This window comes from Pezoporus flaviventris, unplaced genomic scaffold (genome assembly GCF_033815535.1).
Source record: "Pezoporus flaviventris isolate CSIRO_AGI_PZ_B2104156 unplaced genomic scaffold, CSIRO_AGI_Pfla_v1 ptg000031l, whole genome shotgun sequence".
NCBI classification, from domain to species: domain Eukaryota; kingdom Metazoa; phylum Chordata; class Aves; order Psittaciformes; family Psittacidae; genus Pezoporus; species Pezoporus flaviventris.
In genome coordinates this window covers 46,713,484-46,739,235 of record NW_026892579.1, presented here as the reverse complement: position 1 = coordinate 46,739,235, position 25,752 = coordinate 46,713,484, and the positions used below count along the sequence as shown (strand labels likewise).

At 36.8% G+C, this 25,752-nt stretch overlaps 1 protein-coding gene across 1 annotated transcript in view; it reads left to right on the top strand.

The window, feature by feature from the left end:
• Positions 1 to 18,532, top strand: part of APOB (apolipoprotein B) — a 37,409-nt gene extending 18,877 nt beyond the window's left edge. Inside the window, 9 exon segments of the mRNA XM_061460886.1 lie at positions 540 to 715; positions 850 to 1,037; positions 1,303 to 1,448; positions 3,791 to 4,167; positions 4,780 to 12,357; positions 13,148 to 13,262; positions 14,043 to 14,226; positions 15,620 to 17,227; positions 17,229 to 18,532. Coding sequence (XP_061316870.1) covers positions 540 to 715; positions 850 to 1,037; positions 1,303 to 1,448; positions 3,791 to 4,167; positions 4,780 to 12,357; positions 13,148 to 13,262; positions 14,043 to 14,226; positions 15,620 to 17,227; positions 17,229 to 17,444 — 10,588 coding nt within the window. The 3' untranslated portion in view covers positions 17,445 to 18,532.
• The last annotated feature ends 7,220 nt before the right edge of the window (positions 18,533 to 25,752 follow it).

Sequence of the window (25,752 nt, the reverse complement as noted above, 5' to 3'; positions counted from 1 at the left end):
AGTGGGAGCTTTGGACAGATGTCAGGGACCTCAATTCCTTTTCAGTTGCACTAACATGATATTAAAGTTTGCTCAAGTCAACAAAGCTACAGAGATATAAAATAAATGTGAATAAAGGAAAATGAAGCCCAGTGGCATAATATATTTTGTCAAATGTTTTGTTTATATGTGATTCATGGCCACAGTCTGTATCCTTAGTGGAGAATTCAGCTTGAGTAAGGAGTTCAGAATTTAGTTCAGGTACAACTTTACCAAGACAGGTATGTATTTCCATCCATTTTAGTATTATAGAATTAGTACAGAATTATAGTGTGCATCTGCACAAAGCATTATAATAATTTACCACATATTTCCCAAAGTAGCTAGCTAAGCTGAAAACACTAATTGAATTGGGACAGAGTTTACAAATTTTATTTTGTTTTTTTATAACACCTATTCTGCCTTTACTATAGATTTAAATGCTGAAATTGCTCCTGAAACGTAACTGAAAAAGTAGAGTGAAATGTTTTACATTCACAGCTACTTTTTTGCTTTCACAGGTATGCTGGAATGGGAGAGGCAATGTTAAGGGGCACCCTTTCTATTCCTCGCCTGCAAACTGAACTTAGAAGTGAAGCATTGGTTAATTATTCACCAAACAAAGGGTATCTTGAGATGAGCTCAGCTGCAACAACTCATGGAAACTCAATTTCAGAAAGAGTTCTTCTCAGATATGGTAGGGACAAAAGCATGATCCACAAGTGCAACCTATAAATTTAAACGTCTTGTTACATTAGTTTACAGTATATCCCTAAATAGAATAAGAATATTACTAATTTTAACTTTTTCTTTTAAATTGATGATTTTCAGATTCTGAGAAAGTTGAGCTAGAGTGGAATTCAGGCGCCAGTGCTGCTGTGAAAAAAATGTCTTCTGCCTTCCAAATTGACTTTTCAGACTACCCAAAAACTTTAGAGAAGCATGCCAATGAACTACTGGATCAGAAAGTGGCTCATACAGATATGACAATGCGACATATTGTGTCACAATTTATTGTGGTATGTTTTGACCTACAGTAGATATTACAGATTGACCATATAGACCTGGTGAACTGATGCCTCCCCCATGGAAGCCAAAATGGGAACTACTTGTAAAAGCACTCATCAGATTGAATGAGATGTATATTTTCAACTTTGATTGAGCCAGATACTTTATCAGATGCCTAAGGCTCAGTATATGGATAGTTACAAGGGCTTTCAGATTACTTAGTGGAAAGTCTTAAAACTCATTATTTACTTCAAAAAATTTGTCTCTTTATTGCAGGCAACCAACACCTGGCTGCAAAAGGCATCAAAAAATGTCCCCTATGCCCAGACTCTGCAGGACAAACTAAGTGGCCTGCAGGAACTGAACATTCAGAACATTAACCTGCCTGTTATCAGAATTCCTGAAGAACTTTTCCTGAAAAGGTATGGAGAGAAATTAGGACAGTCAGACAGGAAACTGAAAATCAATATTTGTTAATATTTTTGAGATATTTTATCTTACTTTGTTTTATAAAACAGCATGAAATTGCTCTAAACATTAGAATAAAAATGGAATTATGACATCGAATTTTAAGACCACAGAGACAAAATTGTATGGAGGAAATTATGCATGTCTTTAATACAGATTTGATTTTATATCAGTCACTCCTGTATTATCAGAATACATCCTGAAATACTGTATTATATAGTAATGAAAACTAAACAAAACCACAATGTTCATAATCTTTACTCCAAGCTACAGAAGTGATGAAGCCAGGATTCCCCCAGATTTTTGCCTTGTGTCCCTATGCCCTTTGTCTTTGGTCATAGCCCTAATATCTTTACTTTTTTCTGTGCAGTCCTATAGGACAGTTTTTCTCATTCCCTTGCATATACTGCTTGATCGCCACTAGTATAGTACTCTGACCTCTTCCCATGTCTGACTCCATCTGTCACTTGCTCAGAGGCAACATGTGCCATAGTTGTAGACATATGGACTGGATGCTTGCACTAGTTTGGGCCCATCTCGTCCACCTAATGGAGAGTTTCACAGAACTTGCATGAGTTTAGAACCTTGAGGGTTTCACCCTTCTGCCAGATTTAATAGAAATCATCTAATATGTTTAAAATTCCTAAGAAGGGTGTGAAAAACAAAAAGAGAGACTGGAAGGAAGATAAATATATTTATTCTCTTTCTAGGAAATTAGACGGCAAATCAGCCAGAGTAGTTCTAGGCTTTAAAATACTGACGCACCTGCCATAATTTGCTCTCACTGTGTTCTAGCACATATTGTTCTTGCTATTTAGTGTTCATTTCACATTGCTGCTCTGCTTTTGCATAAGAATTTAAGAAACAGTGTTGCTTGGAAGTATCTTCAGAATAAACTTGCAGCTTCCGCTGTGGTAAATAGAAACACATCTGTAGTTTTCCCATAAGCTAGGTAAATATTGATGGCTGAAATGAATGTAAAGGACAACAGTAGTGTAATATTGGATTACAAAAGTGGAGAACAAACTTGCATTTTATCTCTCTTAGCACAGTTTTTCCGTGTACACTGTGGTAATATGAAACTGTAGGCTAATGATGCACATCTCTATGTACATGAAGCACTGCGTTCCTAAGCTAAATATACACAAGGAAAAAGCTGGGTTTTCTCCTATGTTCTTATCAGCAAAGCACATAATAATAATAATAGGAACTTCTACTGCTCTGTCATGTTGATTTTTTAACCATTTGACGGGAAGGAACAAATTTCAAAAATGCTTCATTAATTTCCATCTTAGGATGTGCTCTAAGTGTAGAAAAAAACAGATTTTGTAATATAAAAGACCAGTTAGGCAAACAAGAAACGCATCTTTGCCAGCTTATTATTCATGCATAAATAAGGCTGAGTTTCCTCCTGTTTTGCCTTTTCACAATTATAGAATTCCCTACAAGCTTTTCAGCTGACAATCCATTTCTCCAGTCCTAGCTTCTGCTGAAATGGTTAGACTTTCATTTATTTTTATTCAGAATAAAATAAATGAGGAATATTTGTATGAATCTTTTGAAAAGCTTATAATCAGTAAGATAAATTCTTTATAATTTGGGTTCTTAGAACTTCCAATGCTAACAAGAATTTTCATGGATTTCTGTAAGAATGCATCACTGTTTTTCTAAGAATATAATCACCTTTTTCTGATACTCAGCATGCCATGTTGCACAAGTATTGCAGTGGTTTTGGAGGATTTTTTTCCTACATGACAGCTGTTTTCATTCAGATTCCTTCATTTCAAGGATCATTTTCATGCCAATACATCTTTTCATTGAAGTTCATAAAACAGAGTTGGATTCTCAGAGTAGAAAATCAAACGCAAGAATCATAACAGTTGTGTGGTTAGCCTCTTGAATGACACTTTCCACCTGTGAGCTAAAATTAGTTAAGCTCTGAACAAAGAATCATGAACCTGTGAACTCTAATGCAAGGTCTTACAGAAAGAATGTGTTTCTGGGCTACTTAACCTATGAGTCTCACTGATTATGAAATAAGGGGAAAAAACAATGACAGAATTCATCAATATCAGAAGTGCCTTCACTAAATTCTGATAGAGGAGTGTTTAAAAAAATGATGATAATAATAGATCATCATTACATTTCATTACATTTCTCTCTAAACCTAATGCCAGGACATTGGTATAAGCATGTAAGCAAGCTTAGTATCATGCAAATAATAGGAATTGTGGAAATTTCTGTATATGCTTCATGAATTTACATTTTCTAATAGAGTTTTTGTTTTTTTTTCCAGTGAAGGACGGATCAGATACAGCTTAAATAAAAACAGTTTTATAATTAATATCCCATTGCCATTTGGTGGAAGATCATCCCATGACATAAATGTGCCACAGACTGTTAAAACACCCCCTCTGGTAGTGGAGTCAATGGGAATAAGTGTGCCATCTCAGGAGTACAGAATCCCAACATTTACTGTTCCAGAATCCTATCCACTTCATGTGCCTTTACTTGGTGCTTTAGAGGTCTCTGCTAATGTGTACAGCAACTATTACAACTGGACAGCAGCTTACACTTTGACTAATAGCACGACAGAGAAAACAACAAGCATAATAACTGCTTATACCACAAATGCTGATTCAGTTTTTGAGCTACTTTCCTACAGTGTGAAAGGTAAGAATGTGTGCTAATACTCCAATGTCGGCAAAACTATTTTAAATACTATATTTTCCATGTATCAGTTACATTTTCCTGTTGCTTATTTAAAGAAAGGTGTTGTACAATCTCAAATTCAAATCATATATATATATATAAAGTCATTTATATATGTCCATATACTGCCAAAACTACATAGCAGTTACCCTAAAATTGCAGTTTGAAATCTCAAATTGCAAAAGGACAAGTTAAATTCAGTCTTTTTTAAATGCTCCACCATGATGAAGCATGATAAAGAAAACATTAAAACCAGGAATGTTAAATATGGGTCATTCTTCGGAGTAAATCTTCTTACTTTAAGTTTAAATAATGACATAACTTTGTATTGTTTTACAGAACTATGTCTAGTAGTGTAGAGATTTAATTCATTCATAGTTCAAAACTTTATCCCCAAATTTAAAAATAATACCAATTTTCACAGAAATATTCATGATTTACCAAAACAGTTTTTCCTTTAAAGCAAAATGGTATAATAGCAGTAATTGCAATTCAAGCAATTTTTGGCATCAAAGTCTTAAAGACAAAAAGGTATAAATTATACCATCACTTTTGTCTTCTTTTTTATTTTAGGTTCTGGAGAAGCATCATATAATAGAAATGGATTCACCTGTGCATACGAAAATCACCTGAAGCACAGACTGTTAACATCAGTTTTTAAGGTGGCCAGGACAAAGAGTTATGAACCTAGTCCAGTTGCAAACTACACCATATCACTTATGGCATCCAGTACTCTGGGTCCTCAGCTCTCATTTTCCAGTGATATTATTTCTGAAAAGACAAGTAATGTGAATATCAATAATGTCAAGATGGAAGGGCAGCTGGAAGTGGCTTCTGTCTTTGCAAGAAGCTTTTATACTCTGTCCAGCTCATACAATGAAAAGAGACGGGTTTTAGAAGGAAAATCCAATCTGAAGTTGGATTCTTCTTACCTTCAGGCTACCAATCAGCTATCTGGCAGATACAGTGATGATTTAGTTTCCATTACTTCAGTTTCTGATGTAGAAAGTGGACTATTAAAAAACACAGCTTCACTGAAGTATGAAAACAGCCAGCTAAAAATTACATCTGAAACAAATGGGATGTATCGATATATTGCAGGTGTCAATAAGTTTGATTTGATTTTGTCAAAGAAGATGGCAGCACTTCGATCTGAGTACCAAGCCACTTACAAGCAAACCCAGTGTTATGCCTTATTTGCAGGTTCTCTCAATTCCCAGGATTTTGTTTTCAACACTGATATCTCTATAACTGATCAAAGGAATCGAGCTGCACATAAGTCATCGCTCAATGTAAACCAGTACGGTCTAGCCAGCAGTGCAACCACAAGTGTGCAGTTTAGTCTGCTGACAATGCAGAGTGAAATGAATGCCAAACTTGACACTGCTGGAGGCTCCATGTCACTGTCTTCTTATGGGCGCTATGGTAAAAACAATGCAAAACTCAATCTAGGTGGAAGAGTGAGCCTAACGGAAATAACGCTGGGAAGTGAGTATCAGAGTACACTTCTGGGTATGGACAGCAAACATGTTTTAAACTTCAGAGTTAATAGAGAAGGACTCAAGTTTTCAAATAATTTGCAAGGATCATTCAAAGAGATTAAGTTGGAGTACACGAATGACTTGAATATTCCTGGCTTATCCTTAACATTTGCTTCAAAGTTAGACAACAGCTTCAGCTTTGACAAGTTCCACAAGCATGTTTTTGACCTACAACTGCAGCCTAGCTCACTTGCAGCTAAACTGAGCAATAATATTAAATACACTAAAACAGAGGTTTCCAACAAAGCAGAACTTCTTCTACAGCCTTTGAAGCTGAACTTAGGTGGCAATGTCAGAGGAGCCTATGGAGCAGATGAAATAAGGCATACCTACACCATTACATATGCTGATCTAGCTGCAAACTTTAAAACAGATACAGTCGCGAATGCTCATGGTGCAGCAGTGAGTCACAGAGTTCATCTGAATGTGGCAGGACTTGCTTCCTCAGTGACTATTGACACAAATTGTGATTCCAAATCTCTCCATTTCAGCAATGCTGTGCGTTCCACTATGGCCCCATTTGCTATCTCTGCTGACATACGTACCAATGGCAATGGAAAGCTAATTGCTATGGGTGAACACACAGGAGACCTTTACAGCAAATTCCTGTTTAAAGCAGAGCCTCTTGCTTTCACTTTCTCCCATGATTACAGAGGATCTACCAGTCATAGCTTGAGGTCCAGAGGAAGATACATTACCCTGCTTGATAACAAAGTTCATATGCTTTTTACTCCATCAGAGCAGTCAAGTGTTTGGAAATTGAAAAGTCAGCTAAACAATAACGTGTATTCACAAGATCTCAGTGCTTATAATGATGCAGAAAAGACAGGTGTGGAACTTAGTGGAAGAGCTTTAGCAGATCTCTCTGTAATGGATATGTCAGTCATACCACCATTCGCATCTGAAGAAGTTAATTTAATTGATGCATTGGGCCTCAGGGACAGTGTGTCACAGCCTCAAGAATTCAGCATCTCTGGTTCAGTGAAGTATGACAAAAATAAAGATATGCATGTCATTAACCTACCATTCTTGGAACATTTACCAGTTTACTTTGAACAAGTCAGAGGCACCATTCTATCCACACTGCAGGCCATACAAAGTTACCTGAAGAACATTGACGTAGAACAACATATGAGAAAATACAAAGCAACTTTGGATAAAATCCCGCAGCACATTAATGATTACATGGACAAATTAGATATGAAAGGCAGAGTTAGCAGCATGAAAAATAATTTGGTTGCTTTCACAAAGGACTACAGAATAACATCTGATGACCTGCAAATTATGCTGGAAAAAGTTATGGACAATCTTCAAGAAATACTGTTTCAGTTGCAGGTCTATCTGACACAAATTGAGCAATACATCAAAGATCATTATGGGCATTATGATATTAAAGCACTTATTGTTCAGCTTCTTGACCAAATAGCTGAAACACTGACAGATCTAGATAATAAATATAAATTAAGAATGACTGTAGTTGACACTATTCAAAGAATTCAATTTTTTTTTTACCAGTATCATCCTAGCAAAATCGGAAGCAGTGCTTTGGCTTGGATTAAAAACGTAGATGATGAATATAGGATTACTGCCAGAATACAGGAAAGCCTAGAACAACTCAAGATTCAGATTCAGAATGTTGATGTCAGACACATTGCAGAAAATTTGAAACAGCAGATTAAAACCTTTGACGCTAAAGAAGTTTTAGAAAAATTGAAACTTTCATTACCAATTGAAAAAATTAATGACATTCTTGAACAAATCAAAGACTTTATTCTAAATTGGATGGAAGAGTATGAAGTGTCTGAAAAGATCAGCACTTTTCGAGATAGTATGCACAAACTGATTGTAAAATATGAAATTGATAAGCAGGTATATTTTTTAATGGACAGGATGATAGAACTGTTTAACCAGTACAGAATAAAAGAAACTGTCTATAAACTGACTGTCTACCTGAAAAATATTGATGTGAAGTCATGCTTTGATAAAATTCTTGCTTTTATTGATGATGCTGTCAAGAAAGTGCAAACCTTTGATTATGAAATGATGATAAAGGAAGTCAACAAGTTCCTTGATGTGGTTATTAAAAAGCTCAAGTCTTTCGACTATAACCAGTTTGTTGATGACACAAATAAGAAAATCCAAGAAGTATCTCAGAAAATAAATGAGGAGCTCAGAAATCTTGAGCTCCCACAGAAAGCAGAAGCTCTGAAACAGTATATGAGAGATTTTAGAGCTGTGATTTCAAAATATGTCGAACAACTAAGGGACACCAAGTTTGCAGTAATAATTAACTGGTTCAAGGATCTCATAAACTCAACATTTGCTAACCTTAAAGGCAAGGTAAATGAACATCTGGAAGACCTGCGAGAGAGGATTTCTGAAATGGATATTTCCCAGGAATTCCACTGGTATCTTCAGCAGATAAGCCAGTTGTACAATTCTGTTGTCATATACATTTCTGACCAGTGGAACATAACTTTTAAGAAAATCGTTGCTTGGGCTGAACAGTATGATCTAAAAAATTGGGCTGAAAATTTAAACCAGTTTGCTGAAACAGGATTTAAAGTCCCTGAAATCAGAGCACTTACAGTCACTATACCTGCCTTTGAGGTTAGTCTCCGAAGTCTTCGGAAAGCAGCATTTCTAACACCAGACTTCTTTGTTCCACTGACTGATCTGCATATCCCCTCCTATGAGATAAATATTAAGAGACTAAAGGACATGAAAATCCCAGTGAAATTTGCTACTCCAGAATTTACAGTTCTAAATACCTTTAAAGTTCCTTCCTACACAATTGATTTGAATGAGATTAAATTCCAGATTTTGAGAACAATAGACAAACTCATGTCTGGTGAATTTCATTTGCCAGCAATTGATTTGTATTTTAAAGATCTGAAGATAAGAGATATGCCTTTTTCCGACATTTCTTTCCCGGAAATACAAATGCCATCATTTCAAATACCAGAATTATTGGTTCCAAAGCTAAATCTAAATGAGCTCCAGATTCCTAACATGAAGATACCAGAGTTCCAGCTTCCACGTATCCCACATACTGTGATTGTCCCTACATTTGGCAAATTGTCTGGTGCTTTCAGAGTCGCCTCTCCATTCTTTACACTGTCTGCACAAGCTGAGGTTCATAATACTACAACATCCACAAACAGTCCAGAATTTGTGACCTCTCTTTCAGCTCAAACAACGTCCAAATCAGACTTCCTAGTTTTCAGTGTTATTGCAGATTCACGTCTCTTAGCCCCTGAGATGAAGCAGTTGAACCTTAAAAATTCCATGAAGGTCAACCACAGGTTTCTTAAAGTTGATCACACCAGTGAAGTAGTATTTTTAGGGACTTCTGTAGAAGGTGAAGCTGAAACTAGAGCAAACTTATATACAATGAAAAATTCAATAGAACTACAGAATAATTTAATGGTCAAGCTGCAAAGAAAAATTTGGATCCAGAGTGGAACAGCATATTCCCACAGACTGAATATTCCACAAGCTGATTTCTCCAGCCAGGCTGATTTGGTGAATAATATGACAACAGAGGTAGAAGCAGGACACATAGCTTTTACTTCCACTGGTAAAGGAAACTGGAAATTGGCTTCTCCTAATTTCTCTGATGAAGGCACTCATGATTCTCATGCCACTTTCAGGGCTGAGGGCCCCATTATTACATTTTCTGCCAACAACAGAATAAATGATAAGTACCTGAAAGTCAACCAAGCTATGAGGTATGAATGCGGTGTCCTAAATTATGCAACACTTCAGATTCAGTCTGAAATTGAGTCACAGCGTGTGGGGCGTAGCGTTCTAAATGTAAAAGGCTCAGGACAGGTTGGAGGAATGAAAGTAGAATTAACAGGCTCTCACAATGCTCGGCTCAATGGACAGATTACTGGAACTGTAAATAATGAGTTTTTCTTCTTGGCACAGCCTTTTGAAATTCGTCTATTAACAAACAATGATGGAAATGTGAAAATCAGCTTCCCAATGAAACTGACTGGGAAAATTGACTTCCTGAATAACTATGGTTTTGCACTCAGTTCCTCTGTTCAGCAGGTTAACTGGCAAGCTACTGGCAGGTTCAATCAGTACAGATATTCCCATAATATGTCTGCTGGCAACAATGATGACAGAAGTGAAGCTCATGTTGAAATGAATGGAGATGCCAATCTGGACTTCCTAAATATTCCTCTAACCATTCCTCAGCTTCAGGTTCCCTACACTGGAATCAAAACTCCTCAGCTAAAAGATTATTCACTGTGGGAACAGGTAGGCCTGAAAAATTTATTGAAGACAACAAGACAATCCTTTGATTTAAATTTGAATGCTCGGTATGAGAAAAACAAAGACATGCTTGTAATCCCACTTCCTTTAGCAACAGTGCATGAAGCACTTAATAAATACATCATATTCTTCAACAAGTATTTTGAGAGAGGAAGAAACAGCGCTTTAGATTTTCTCACAAAGTCATATAATGAAGCCAAAACAAAATTTGACAAATACAAAATACAGACTTCACTGAACAAATTACCACGAACCTTCAGGATTCCAGGATACACCATTCCAATTGTGAATATTGAGGTTTCTTCTTTTACTGCTGAGATGCCAGCCTTTGGTTACATGCTCCCAAAAGAAGTAAGTACAACAGGATTCACAATCCCGTTTATTGGCTTTTCGGTACCATCTTACACACTTGTCTTACCTTCTCTGGAGCTTCCAGTCCTTCATGTCCCACAGGATCTACGCACTCTAAAGCTTCCTAGATTCAGAATCAACAGCCCCTCAAACCACATCTTAATTCCTGCCATGGGAAACGTTACTTATGACTTCTCATTTAAATCCAGTGTGATCACTTTAACTGCAAATGCTGGGCTATTCAATCAGTCAGATATTGCTGGGCAACTCAGTGTCTCATCCTCTTCTGTCATTGATGCACTGCAATTTAAGCTGGATGGCTCAACAAGTTTGACAAGAAAAAGGGGGCTGAAGCTGGCCACAGCATTGTCCCTGAGTAATAACAAATTTCTAGGAGGAAATCATGACAGCACTGTTAGTCTCACAAAGAGGAACATGGAAACTTCAGTGGAAACAAATGCAGAAATCAACACACCAGTTTTAAAAATTAACTTCAGCCAAGAACTTTCTGGAAATACTAAGTCTAAACCCACTCTTTCCTCAGAACTAAAATTAATGTATGATTTTAATACTCCTAAATATGGTACCAGTGCTAAGGGAGGAATTGCTCACAAATTTGCTTTAGAGAGCCTTACATCTTACATATCAGTAGAAACTTCTACAAATGGGGATATTGATGGAGCATTTTACACTGGAAGTGCATTTTCTGGACATCTAGACCATGAGGCAAACACCTATCTGAATGCTAATGGGGCTCGGTCATCTCTCAAGCTTGAGGCTCACTCCAAAGCAGATGGACTCTGGAACAATGAAATGAAAGAAATACTTGCAGTTGAAGCATCTACCCGTCGTGTTTATGCTGTCTGGGAGCACAGTGGGAAGAACTATGCACGATATACACCTCTTTTCACAACAAAAGGGGCTCAGAAATGCAAAGCAACCTTAGAGCTGGCTCCTTGGCGCATATCAGCAGATCTTCAGATTCAAGCCAATCAGCCAAATACCTTCCTGGACACAGCCTCAGTTAATCAAGTTGTCACAGTGAAAATCACTACTGCAAACCAGAAAGTTGGCTGGAAGAGTGAAGGCCAAATTCAGTCATTATCTCTTAGTCATGACATGCAGTTATCAAATGAAAACTCAAAGGCAAAGTTTGATATTTCTGGATCTTTGGAAGCGTACATGGATTTCCTCAAAAACATAAAGTGCCCCATTTCAGAAAAGAGCTTATGGGATATCTTGAAATTGGACATCACTACCAGTACTAACAGAAAACAGTACTTAAATGGTTCAGTATCCCTTGTGTACACAAAGAGTGATGATGGTTACTTTTTCCCCATACCTGTGAATAAGCTGACTGATGGCTTCACTTTCAGTATTCCAGAGTTACACCTAAAAGCTCCAAGCCCTGTTATTAGCACTCCAGAGTTCAGAGTTCCTTTCACCACTCTCCAGATCCCAGCGCAAACTATTGACTTGCGCAACTTAAAAGTTCCACAGACTCTAAACACAATGCCGTTTGATGTCAACTTACCCACGTTGCCAAAATTAAGATTCCCCAAAGTGGATGTAGGAACCAATTATATTACATTAGAAGAATACAAAATACCATATATTGAAGTGACAATACCTGAATACCAAATAACTGTGTCTCAATTCACTCTTCCAAAGAGTATTTCTCTTGGCAATTTCCATGTAGATCTGGATGAAGTAGCTAATAAGATTGCAGATTTTGATCTGCCTACAATTACAATTCCTGAACAGAAAATTGAGATACCCCCTCTCAAATTATCCTTGCCTGCTGGAATATACATCCCATCATTTGGTGCCTTGACTGGATCTTTCAAAGTTGCTTCCCCTTTGTACAATGTCACCTGGAGAACAGACTTAACAAACAAAAAAGACTCTTTTGAACAGTCCATTGACTCTACCTGCAGCTCAACATTGCAGTTCCTGGAATATGACTTGAATGGTAAGGCATTAAAATTCAGTAAGCCACAAATTTGGGGGTAATACTTTATACTGGCTTTTTTCAGGGTTGGTGTTTTTTTTTTTAGTGACTTTTTATATGAAGTTGTTGCTGTCTATTTAACACTGACATTAGACTATACTTTTATCAGTAGCAGAATGTTTTCATGAATTGTTATCAGAATCTCAGTCAGTCACCCTGAAGGCTAGTGGCTAGATATCTGAATAATTAATGTCATACTGTGAAAAAAATGGGAAAGATCTCTTTTCTGTGTAGCAGTTTCTTACTTTAAATTGTGAGCAACATAACGTTTCTTCATTACTTACACACAAAGGAGAGAAGGCAGGCTCACTTTTTATCTGATAAAGAAATACCTATGTTTTACCTTAGGCAATAAGCATATTTGATTTCAGAAATGATTTAAAACTCCAAAAACTCTGGAGTTCCATATAGCACTGAGTTCTAGACTTTATAATAATACTAAAAATATGCACCAGAATATTTTTTTAAACACTCGAGAAATTAGAATCCCCATTTATCTTCTGATGAATGCAAAATATTCTATCCATGTTGCTCTAAATATAGAGAGAATTGAATTTTAAAATACTCTGTCTGACCAAATATTTTTGTGTCTTTTTGTTTGGGGCATTATGGGCATTCAGTTTCTTGACGCATAACTTTACATCTTACTGAAACACCCCACAACTGGCTATTTAAGGTACAATTGGATATGTATTTTGCATTGTTTGCTGGTAAGTTCTTGAAATACACACATCTGAAATCTTTTTCACAGTGGATTCAAACTATAAATATGAAGAAGGTGTGTTTGTTATGAAGACAACTGGCAGCTTTTCACATCGTGACATGAGTGCAAACTACAAGGAAGATCTTACTGTTTCAAGAATTAGGTAAAGATTTGCTTTAATAATATAATGTATAATGGACAAAATTGCCAATGAAGTATTGTTGCTTTGCTCTCTAATGGCCCAGAGTGCTTTGTTGTAGTTAATAAGAAAATGTATAGCTACCATGTCATTATTGGCTGTGCATTTTTCCCTCCTGAGATAGCTGGAAAGCTGTTCTCTCTCAGCAGCCCCATTTGAGAAAACTGTTGAGATAATAAACACAGTATTTTATAATCAGATCAGTTCTAGATCTGACCATCAACATAGCTGGGGTTATTTTTCACTGAATCCCTGTCACCACAAGCCATCAAAGAATATTTTTTATTTAGAAGTACCAGTATTAGGGATTACAAACTTGGCCTTTTAACTACCTGTTTTGATCTACAAGTGTCGTGTTGATATATCCAAGGGACAGAGTCTGTGAAGTCAAGTACAAATACAGATAAAAAGTACTGCCTCTAGTGTTGGTTTAAAACAACACAGCTCATACAAAACTGTAGAAAGCTGACAGCAGTACAGCTAAAGGTTTTGTTTGGCTGCCCTAATTTAATAAAAAATCTTAGCAGAGCTCAATATAGTTTTATTTAAGCCAGGAAAATTGGACTGATGTGAAGTTCTAAATATGTTAGGCTAAGAAATATGGATAGTAAACCCCTACATTTTCGTTTGATGACAAAGCCATTGTTTATATGCATATAATAAGTGGTGTTGTATTTAGGCATCCTGCATTGGGCATTTTGCTTTGTGCATTTTTTCATAGCTGTGCATCCATTGTTGTTGCAGCATCACAGAAAACAGTGCATCACTAGACATCATCAGCCCAGCTTTCATAGATATTCATATGCGTTATGAAGAGACAGAGAGCAGGTCATCAGGCTCTGTATCTTCACCCTCTGCTGGGACCTTGGGCTATGTCATTGATTTGGGCAATGACATTCTCACAGCAAAAGTTTACTACCGAACTCAGGTAAGCCTGATATGAGCAAAAGAAAGTAAAAAAGTCTGGTGTGACCAGGGGAAAAGTTCACTTTTAAGGCTTGTATATGTTTATGTTGAGAAAGAAATTAACCACTCTTTCTCCAAAGTATATTATCAGTAATCAAAGTTTTTGTTTCTTACATTGGCCTTTCCAATACCAAAAGTAGCAACTGTCTGAGACTGTTTCAGCTCCTCCATGCAATTAACTTACCCTCTCCCGTGATCAAGAAGACACACCTGTTGAAAGTGAAGAATGTACAAAGCCATTCTTAGATAAGCCACCCATCAGCTTTAATGTATACCCTTCAGGCTACTTGTAATATTATAAAAGTGGCTATTCTAGGAATCAGGCCACTGGAAGAAGTCAAACCATCTATAGACTGTCTTTTTTAATCCATTAATACATCACAATACATTCTGAGAATTAAAAACCTTACTAGATTTACTAACAAAACATTCTGGGTTTTTTTGCATACTACAATAATGTCAAACTTAAAAATCTTACCTTCCACAATGAAATGCTAATTTAGGAATCCCAAGCAACTCATAAATCACTAGTATGAGTGAATTATCACCAAAAAATGGAAAATTTATTTCTGTAAATAGTTTCTCGTTTGAGGATCTTTAATTACTCTAGGTAACTAAACTGTCTCATTGATTTAAATTATTACAAAATTGAATTATTTAGTCTTTTCATATGAAGAAAATGCTTTTTGAATTCACTTTAAGTTGTTTCAAGAATGAGTAGGCTTATTTTCCCAAGTAATTCACATGTCCTATGAGACATGAGAGGCATTTATTACAAAGGAAGGAAGAATCTTATTTGCAGTCAAATTTTAAACATTAACAGACAGTTATGTTCTGGTGCTGCTATTTGAAGAGGCACATAGTAGCTTGATACTGTATATTTTTTTCCAAAATAACTTTTCAAGATGAGAGCAAACACACAGTAAACAAAAAAAATTTAGTGTATTTGTTTTAATATATAATAAAATTAAAGATAGAAGATGAGGATGCTGAAATACAAAGGCTCAAAGGTGGGTGCCAGGAGGATGGTGCCAGATTCTTTACAGTGGTGCCCAGCGGCAGAACAAGGAGGAATGACCATAAACTAAAACACAGAAAGTTTCACTTCAACATGAGAAAGAGTACCAGAACAGGCTGTGGAATCACCCTCTATGGAGACATTCAAAATCTGCCCAGATGTGTTCCTGTGTAACCTACTCTAGGTGGTCATGCCTTGGGAGGGGGGTTGGACTAGATGGCCTCCAGATGTCTCTTCCAACCCTAATGATGCTGTGACTCTGAAATATGCCCATGAATAATTTTGGATTTATTTCATATACAAGCTACCTTTTACTTCTTCTTTTCTGTATTTTCAGTTTGCTCCTCAGAAGGACATTGACATATTAAAAAGTGAGATATCCTCCAACAAAAATGGCCTGATTCAATTAAAATTCAACTGGAAAGAGGATGCTGCCAAAGACTTGCTGTTGGGTCTAAAAGAAAAAGTACCTAAAGTGACAAATGCAGTCTATAAGTATGTTAATCGGTATCATAAGGAACATATGGGACTGGAAATTAGTGCTGCCACCTTAAAGATGAAAAACATCATGCAGAATAATGCTGACAAAGCATACACATTTGCTGTAAAACAAATAGATCTAATAGATGCTCAGCTTCGCACAGCTGCCAATGAGGCCTCTGGCAAATATCAGGAGATGAAGGTCAAAGCTAAACAGCTGTATCAAAAAGCAGCAGATCAAGCTGAACAGTTTGACTATCAAAAAATAAAAGCAAAGCTCTTGGATGCTACAGTTGACATAATAGAAGAGTATCACAAGAGAATAAAACACCTAATTGACTCAGCCATTGAATTCCTGAAGACCACAAAATTCCAGGTCCCTGGGCTGACTGAAAAGTACACTGGTGAAGAAATATACCTTATGACTACAGAAAAGGTAGCAAAAACCACTGATTCATGCCTTTCAAAACTTCAGGAGTATTTTGACGCCTTGATTGCAGCTATCAATGAGCTGGAAGTTAAAGTTCCTGCTTCTGAAACAATTCTGAGAGGTCGTAATGTACTTGACCAAATTAAAGAAATGCTGAAACAGTTGCAGGAAAAAATCAGGCAAACATTTGCTACTCTCCAGGAAGCTGATTTTGCAGGAAGGCTTAAGCAACTGAAACAAATAGTGCAAGAAGTTTTTCAGAAGGCAGAAGAAATGGTGAGAAGCTTGCAATCCAAAAATTTTGAAGACATCAAAGTCCAAACACAGCAGCTGTACAAAGATGCAATGGCTTCAGAGTCTGCACAGAAACTGAGATATTTGGCAGAAGATGTTAAAAAATACATTTCTCAGCTTAAAGATTTTAGCCAGAAGACATTCCAGGACCTTTCAGAAAAGCTGCGCCAGCTGCTCCTTTTTGTAAAGGTTTTGCGGGAGGAATATTTTGATCCAACTACACTTGGATGGTCAGTGAAATACTACGAAGTGGAAGACAAGGTACTAAGATGGCTGAAGAACCTAATAGGTACACTAGTAGATTGGCACAACAAATATGTCAGACATCTTGCTGACTCAGTTACACACCTGACAGACCAAGTTAGAGAACTGCTGGAAAAGTACAGCCAGGAGTATTATGACATTATAACTGATGCTGGAGGAAAAGGAAGACAGAAGGTCATGGAGCTATCATCTGCTGCTCAGGAAAAAATCCGATATTGGTCTGCAGCTGCTAAGAGGAAAATCAATGAACATAACAAGCAAGTCAAAGAAAAATTCCAGGAGATCTATGAGCAGCTTAGTCATTCCCAAGAAAAGCTAGTCAGTGAGGCCAAAAGGTTAATCGATCTAACTATGGAAAATTATTCTGCATTCCTGCAATATATCTCAGAGCTTCTTCGTTGGTTTGAGCAAATAGCAGCTGAGAGCATAAAGCCATATATAGCTGTTCGTCCAGGAGAGCTCAGAATAGGTGCCCAAGCCATTTGATTGGCAGTCCATTTACCAAATGCCACCAGAAAAGCAGAAGCACTCAGAAAAAAAAGTGGAACTAACATGCACACTGATTCAGCAAGGCATTGAGCAAGGCTCTAGAAAATGGGAAGAAATGCAAAGATTCATCGATGAACAACTTGCGACTGAGCAACTGAGTCTTCAGCAGATTATGGAAAATATACAGCAGCACATGAAGACCTGAATGGACCTCCAGAAGAGGAGAAGTAGTAAGTTTGCTCCACAGTGTATTTAAAAATAACAGCAATTAACATACTGGAACTTCAGTTAGATACTGTTCGAATCTGAATTTGTAAATGAAAAGTGAATAATCTACACTAGGTTATTTTAATAAGCTTAATAAGCAAATAAATGAGCTCTTTATTATATTTTTGTCTTATTCATTGCAGCTGCTTTCACTTGGACCATAGGGCTTAATCCAACAATTGTCAAGGTCAATGGGAAGTCTTTTCTTCTATTTCACTGTATGTTGGATCAAGCCAGTAATGTGCAATACATTTTGTAAATAGTCACAAAAGCTATGGAATACATAGAATAAAAAGGTTTTAAGAGAAAGGTCACATTCATAAGCTAGTTGAAGAACAACCTGGAAACATACCTATTTCCCAGCACAGATACCTTCATAGATAAGTTTGGGAAAAAAAAGAAGAGGAAAAATCTACACAAAACCATGAAGATAAAAAATAATGAATTATGGAAATAACATCAGAAAGTGAAAAAAAAACATAGAAATATAAATACATATAGAAATCTGACTCCTGGAAAACTGCAGATAATAATGTCAATGTTCTGTTAAGAAAAATGAATTCATGCATGTACCTGTTTTCAGAGAACTATGCCAAGAATTTTAGATGGGTTTTCTTTCTACTGGCTAATTTATAATACAGAAATACAGGGTTTTCTTACCTGTTTCCCCATGATATTTCTGTTTTCACATCAAATTGTCTAACTTCCAGTTATTGTGAGATTAGTTAACTGTCCAAGTTTCACTGACATGACTGTAAATGATGTGAGTCAAAAAGTTTTCCCTCAGCCTCCTCAGCTGAAACCTAGGCCTCATTTAAATGAATTCTCAATTTAAAGATGAATTTAAATAAAGTTGAAGAATTCACTCAGAAAATAGGATTGCTTTTGAGTGGAAAATATGTGGACCTCTTATGGTTTATTTTCAGTTGTTGGAATACTACATAGACAGTCCTTGAAAAAGGCATACTCAGGCTGAAATAATGTTACCTCTTTGAGAATAAACTCTTTAATAAACAACACTAGAAATTTTGTGTACATGGTTTTTATTCAATCAGTTCACTCTGCAATATTGCTATTGATTGTTCATTACTGGGTAAACAGAGAGTCTGATTTTATCCCATGGAGTGATTGGTTTCATACATGAAGCAATGGAGCACCAGCTTACAAATACCCAAATGAGTTTGGTGTCAGCAGATACATATTTACAGCACAGAGCAGTACCATGTAAAGATGGTAGCTCAGGACCTGGAGATGGGAGATTCCAGTACCTGTGTTGAGTTTATGCGCCAATAATGCTCCCACCTCTATAGCTGATCCGCACCAACATAGCCAGATCTCAGAGCAAGTTGGGCTACAGAATTTCAATATCCCTATTGCCAGTTAATATTATTACCTGAGCAAGTCTGCCAGTAATGATTTTTATCAGACGATCTACATTAACCCTAAAATCAGAACCTGACAAGCACAGTAGTATACACAAATCTGTCTAGCTGTCAGCAGAGTGGGCATCTCTTAGAAAGTAAAGTAAATCCCTTTTCTCTTTAAAGCTTTCATCCATCACAAATACAGCAATAATTCTCAGCTAAAGAGATGGAGTAGTCCCCTGTGAACTGTAAAATAAGGAGTTTTGTGAATAGAATTAATCTGCATATATCACCCTGCCCAGGAAAACCAGAGGTATAAACATCCCTGTTTACTTGTCCTACTGAGTATCCCAGTAAATAAAGATGTTGGCTGCAGAGCCCTTTCACCTTCATTAACAAGGAAACTGAAGCCCATGGGTCATCTGATTTTTATTTGATGTCAGATTGCACAACTCATTTCCCTGAATTTCACAAATGTTTAAGCACAACCAGATTTCTCAGAGACTGTTTGATTCTTGCTTCCCTTCATCATGACAAATAGCCCTGTGAAACAAAGGACAATAGAAAAAAATATAACAGTTATGGGAGAAGAGAGATTTAAAGTTTTGTTTTCTTTTGTTTCCCCCCACATGAGTATTTATTTCTGTCCATCATCTCCCATTTCTTGGGAGGGTTATAAATTCTAAAAAGGATTTACTTATAAGGAATGGGTTAACTGAATAATAAATACACCAAATAGCATAAATACTGGCTCTCTTTGGCAAGAGTGAAGCTTCCCAAGGGCAAACACAATAGTTTGCACACTAAACTGTGGTTAGACGTTAGAGGAGATTTCCAAGTCTCATAGCAGCATTGCAGCCAATTGGATTAAAGCTCTTAATCCTGTAATTGACGTGACAGCCATCTTGCAGTCATCCCACAAGTTGGTTTTGGGAGGGACTGGAAGCACAGCATTGCTCTCAAAAATAAGATCTTGCTGGAATTTAGCTGCTGTTAAATCCCCACACCAGAGAGGTCACCTGAAGCACCCCTTTGAAACTCTGGCATTCTGACACAGGAAGGAGTTGTGCATCTTTATATGTGTGCATAGGTACTTCCCACAAGCATATGCAACCAGGTGTAACTTTAATTTCCATGACTTTCCCTGTTGTTTGTTGTTTTCTTTTTATTTCAGCTTCTAGAAAGTCTTAACCTTATTTTACATGTTACAGAAATGTATACAAAAACTCAATTATCCAAATTTTGCTGCAATTCACTTATGAAACTTTTGCAATATTTGAAATATTATTAGTTCTATGTTGGCTTCTTTTTTCAGTCTAGTTCAATATTTCTGTTTCTATATTTCATTAAATTGAATTGTGTGGGAGATAACGGGATCAGCAACTATCTGGGCTCAGTGACACTGTTTCTTTTCTTCTTTTATTTTTTTTTCTATAGTCTTCATCATCAAATTCTCATAAATGCCAGAGGGGTTTTTCTTTATAATTTACAGCAAGTGTCAGACATAGAGCAGAACTGGTTGTAAAAGTTTAATTAAGTGAAAAATTTTAACAAGAAATTCAGAGAACAATATGCCCTGCTCTAAGTGATTGTAGAAATAACATTGACAAGAAACGTGTGTGTTCCTAAATGAAAAACTTTTGCAGACATAATACAGCAAAAATGTTCCAGAATTTTAGATTATGCAACTAACTAGAGCTGATTTTTTATTAAGTGATTTAAAAATACATCTATCATTTGCTGCATAGACAGAGATTCTACACACGCATCCACGCACACCATACAGTGCATCATCCACCTCTGGGTCTAAATTACTGATACTTCTAGAGCAACTGTCATTATGGCCTTACTGATACCTTACAAAGTTAATATTGAAACATTTAGTTGTTCAGTAAGTGACACCAAATTTTGTACTACTCTTCTGCTGGCAGATTTATTGCTCAGGTGGGGAACCAGAATTTATTAAAGGCCATACAGACATACAGAATTCCTTGTATTCCATTTCTATACAGCCAAATCCTGGGCCAAATGAAATCAATGGCAAAATGTCTTTTGGCCTCATCAGGAGTAGGCTTTGGCCAGTTAGGTGTATAACTTGAGAAGCACTTTGGGATCCTGTAGGACAAAGGCTATATTATTATCTATAAAAATCTACACAAAAATATCTTTGAAAAACCATGCAGACAGGAAAATTAATCACTAACAAATTCAACACAGGCTAGAATGAAGGTTACTTGCACAGCACCAACCAGAGTCCCTTTACATATTTTTACCCAGTTTTACCTAGTATCACAGAGAAAGTCTGCCAGTGCCAAGAATCCTGTGTTCTGGTCCCATGCCTTAAACATGGAAACATCCATATACCTCTCATCACCCTCTCCCTAATTTCATTACCCATTCAAGGCATTATGGGAAACTGAGACCTTGTAGAACAAAAGCATATGTTGGAGGTTTGCAAGACCCTGCTTTCAAAGTCTTAAGCAACCCAGTCTGAGTTGAAGGTTGCCCCTGCTTTGAGCAGGAGGTTGCACTAGAGACCTCCCAAAGTTACTCTAACCTGAGTTACTCTGTGACTCTTTGTGACTAAACTGATACGGCTTTATTTTACCTTACTTAATGCCGTACTTGCCTTTGGTAAATGGTTTGTGAGAAATTGGCTCCATCATTATTCTAATATATCATTATACAAAGTTTTATAGTATCCCTGCAAATAAATGCATTATCATCCTGACTGAGACCATGAGACATAGGCCCAAATACCCCAGTACCACTCAGAGGCAACTCCTTATAAAGCCTTTAAAATTCTTAAATTTTAAACCAGTGACTGGCTTGAGAGGCAGTTAGTGTACAAAACCAATAACAAGATGCTAGTAGACCCCTATGCTAAGGCAATCAAATCAAGATTCTGCATTTAGCCATAAAACACCCATTTACCAGGTTTATGCTTACTCCCTCACACTTCACACTCCCATGGAGTCTGTATCACATTATACTGCAAAAAAGGAAGAAAAAGGGAGCCATAGTATCGCTGTCTCTCAAATTCAGCATAGGTATCAGCATAGGTGTTAGTTTAATTTATTTCAAGAAAACTACCTTTGAATGTTCTCAGAAACATTAATAAAAAAAAAGGTCTCACAAACACCTACTACATTTCTGCTATGTGACACTTCAGACAGACGTTTTTATTGTTAGCAAGCTGTTTGTCTCTCCATAATGGTGTTTTTTGATTGTTATTATGTTTGTTTCTTTAATAAACTTTTGTTTTTCTCTATGGTAATGACTGGCTTACAACTACTTAAAAACAAAATGGAAAGTTATACAAAAACATTTAATTTTAAAGTTGCAGAACAGAAAACCAGCCAAATTTGAAGGAACACACATCCTTCACACATATCCCATATACACAAAGCTATGAAGTCAAAGCCATTACAGCAGTACAAACCCCACCTCGTCTCTCTCTCAGATGCATCTGTCTACATGTGCACACATGCATGCAAACACACGCACATGTACAATGTACATTACTGTCAAATTAAAAGCCTAAACCTTATCCTTAATCCTTAGGTCATCCCCTTCATTTTAGCACATTGAGCCAGGCAACTCTTCCCAACATGCCTGTCAACAGTTGGGTGACATAACTCTTCACACTCAGGTCCCATTAATTCAGTAGCTTCACCAGGGTGTTCCACCAAGTTCATCATCTAAAGCTTCAATTTTTGTTTGAATACAAAAGCAATAAGTTTTAATTTTTAGATGTTGCAGTAAGGCAGACTGACTTAATTTTGGTCTTCCAGTGCAAATACTCTGATGAATTTGATGTACAATTTTGTGGAAATATGGTTCATCTTATTCAACATTGGCCAGTTCCTCTACAAAAAGATTTGAACTGAAGATTTCCAATTCTTTTAGAACAACATTTTTGTTTTTGAAAAGGTTTGTTGATATTTTGGTAGCCCAGTAATGATCTGGTAACTTGCTTGGGGCCATGTGTGTGCGTGTGTCATCTGGACTTCTATGTCTTCCCTCTTCAAGTTTCTACTGAATGTCACTATCCTGCTTTTTACAAATCTTCCTAATATATACCCCATGTCTGATTACCCATACAACATATTATGGAGACAGGATTTAATTTTAATAGCTCACATTCTGGATTAGGGTTCAGTTCTTGGCCAGTTTGGGATCAACTGTATGATTCAGTCACCTCATTTTCTGATATACTAGCTTCCCATAAGTAAAATCAGAATTATACTTCTCTACTTTTCAGTGGAATTGTCTGAATAAAACAAATTTATTACCTGGAGGTAATCTAATAAATCTAATGGTACTGAAGATCATGAAGTTGATAGGCACACTGTAATAGCAACAAGAAATCAAGATACATGTAATGACTTCTTTCTCCCATCATCATGTTTATTGTTTTAGAAACTTGGAGTTGATTTCATGTGCTAAATCACTCAGAAACACTCTAGTCCACCCCAAAACCATCATACATAGCAGGCATCAAACATATAACACTCTCATACAGATAAATGATCTGAGGAATGGACTCAATGGCTGCTAGCAGTTAATTTATATCATGGTTCCACCATAAACTTTTAACTTTGGAAATAATCTGTCACCCGTTTCAATTTTTGGCTGCCACATAATGCACCTTTGTGAAGTCACTTCTATGTCTAATAGAGATGTTTCTTTTTATGGATGAACATTTGTTTAAAAATAACAAATAGTTATCTCATTTACCATTCACAAAAAGTGTGCCACTTAACTGTCTGTAACCAAGCCCCATTTCATCTAGTTTAATGTTTAGCAAGGCATGCAAAATAATCAATATTACAGGAAGATGATTTATTTAATAAAATTACATGACTTTTTTCCATTAAAAAAAAGCCAACAAATAATTGCAACAAAAAGTGTTTAAAGTAGAAAAGCATAGCCTGCAAAGACTGATAGCAAAAAGTCAGCACATATTGGAAAGTCTGATGCTAAGCTCAGCTGCTCCTTCATCCTGTCTCCACTTCTGCTCTGTATCTGGTGTGCAGCCAGTCTCCATTTCTGAAGTCAAGTACTCCCATAGTGATTACTGATATCCACCATAATGTAGTTAGCAGATACCCCATTTGTTCCACTGTGGATAAGGTTGCAACAGAACTTCTTTAAACACACTTTTTTCCACTGGGGACAATAAAGTTTAGGATATATATAGACATAGAGTGTAATATGCCATGTATAATATATACATTTACATGTTATATCTATGATCTACTTATCTGTGTTCTCCTTGTGGACAAGAAATTGAACAGGAGTCAGCAGTATGGTGTTTTGCCCAAGAAGGCCAGCTGCATATTGTGCAGTTGTAGCTAGCAGGTCAGGGAAGAGATCCTTCTCCTTTATTTGGCATTTGTGAGACCACATCTGGATTACTGTGTCTGGTTTGGGGATCCCCAGTGAAAGACATGGACATACCAGAGTGAGTTAAGCAGTGGCCAACAGCCTAGTCAGGGAGCTGAAGCGTACAGTGTGTGAACAAGGGGGAGATAGATGGATGGATAGATAGATAGATAGATAGGTCTATTGAGTCTTAAGAGGAAAATGCTAAGGGGAGACATTATTTCTGTCTTCCATGACCTGTTGCACAGTTATAGAGAAGAGAGAGTCAAGCTCTTCTTAGAGCAAAAGTCTTTTCACAAAAAGCAATAGATAAAAGACACAGGAAGGAAAGGAAAATAGTCACCATGTGAGTGATCAAACACCATCGTAGATCCCAGACAGGTTGTGGATACATTCACACCTCTTTAATGGCAGAGATTCCTCAAAGGAAAGCTTAGTTATAGGTGACCCAACCACAGGAAAATCTTAAAGTGCAACTCATGATCAATCATGCAATCCAAATGTATATTAAACCTGGCTTCAGTACTTCTTGTGCTCCCAAAACTATTTAGTGTAATGTAAGCGGAGGAAGTTCACATTCCCCACTCACACTGGAAGCCCCAAAAAATTGCCCTACACAACATTTTGTGGTCATAGACTCCCTGCTTTGCTGCTGTGTTTATCTTCAACTGATGGAAAAACTGGTTTGGGGAAACTACAGGCAAATAAATGCGACCTTTTGTTTAGATGTAACGCATTCCTTTTACTCATTGGATGCCTTTTTGAGATTAATCTGAGATTGTTGCTCTTGCAGTCAACCAGATAAGGCTTTTTTTTTTTCAGAGAAGGCAAGGGTGGGATGTCTACAATTTTTTTGGCTAAACTTTATGCAGTTCAGCCTTTGTTCTTAAATACATAAACTTGGCTTAAAATAAAAAGTAGCAGAATTTGTTTGTTATTAGAATGCACTTGTAGTTAGCAGAACCATTAACCATTAACCAGCAGCTGTCCTTTCGCACTGTGTGAGAGGACCACACTTTCCCCACATATTCTGAAGGCCAAGAATGGCAGGTACTACAATGTTAAGGATGTCAGAAATATTGAGGATGCCTTTTAAAATACATTAACTGCCTGTGTTTCTCCAGCTAAGGAGGTACTGTGAGAAGGCAAGGAGACTGAACAAGACCAGCAGTTTATGCCTGATTAATTTTATCTCTGAGCTCGTCTTCTAATACCACATTGTTACTGTTATCCCAAACAGTTTGTTTGGGATAGTGCTGTCTAGGGAAAATAAAACAACCAAACAACCAAACAAACAAAAAATCACAAAAAAGACCATTCATGCACATCTTTCTAAGGAGTGTCTGTAAAGTCTACACCAACTCAAACATGTACACCAGGGTTTGAGAACCTTTTTAAGTGGGCTGCAATTGCTTCAATCCCTTCTATTGAAAGTTGTTTATGCCCTTTCCATGTCCCTTCAGGTACTGCCCTAGAAGTGACTGGTAGAAAGCT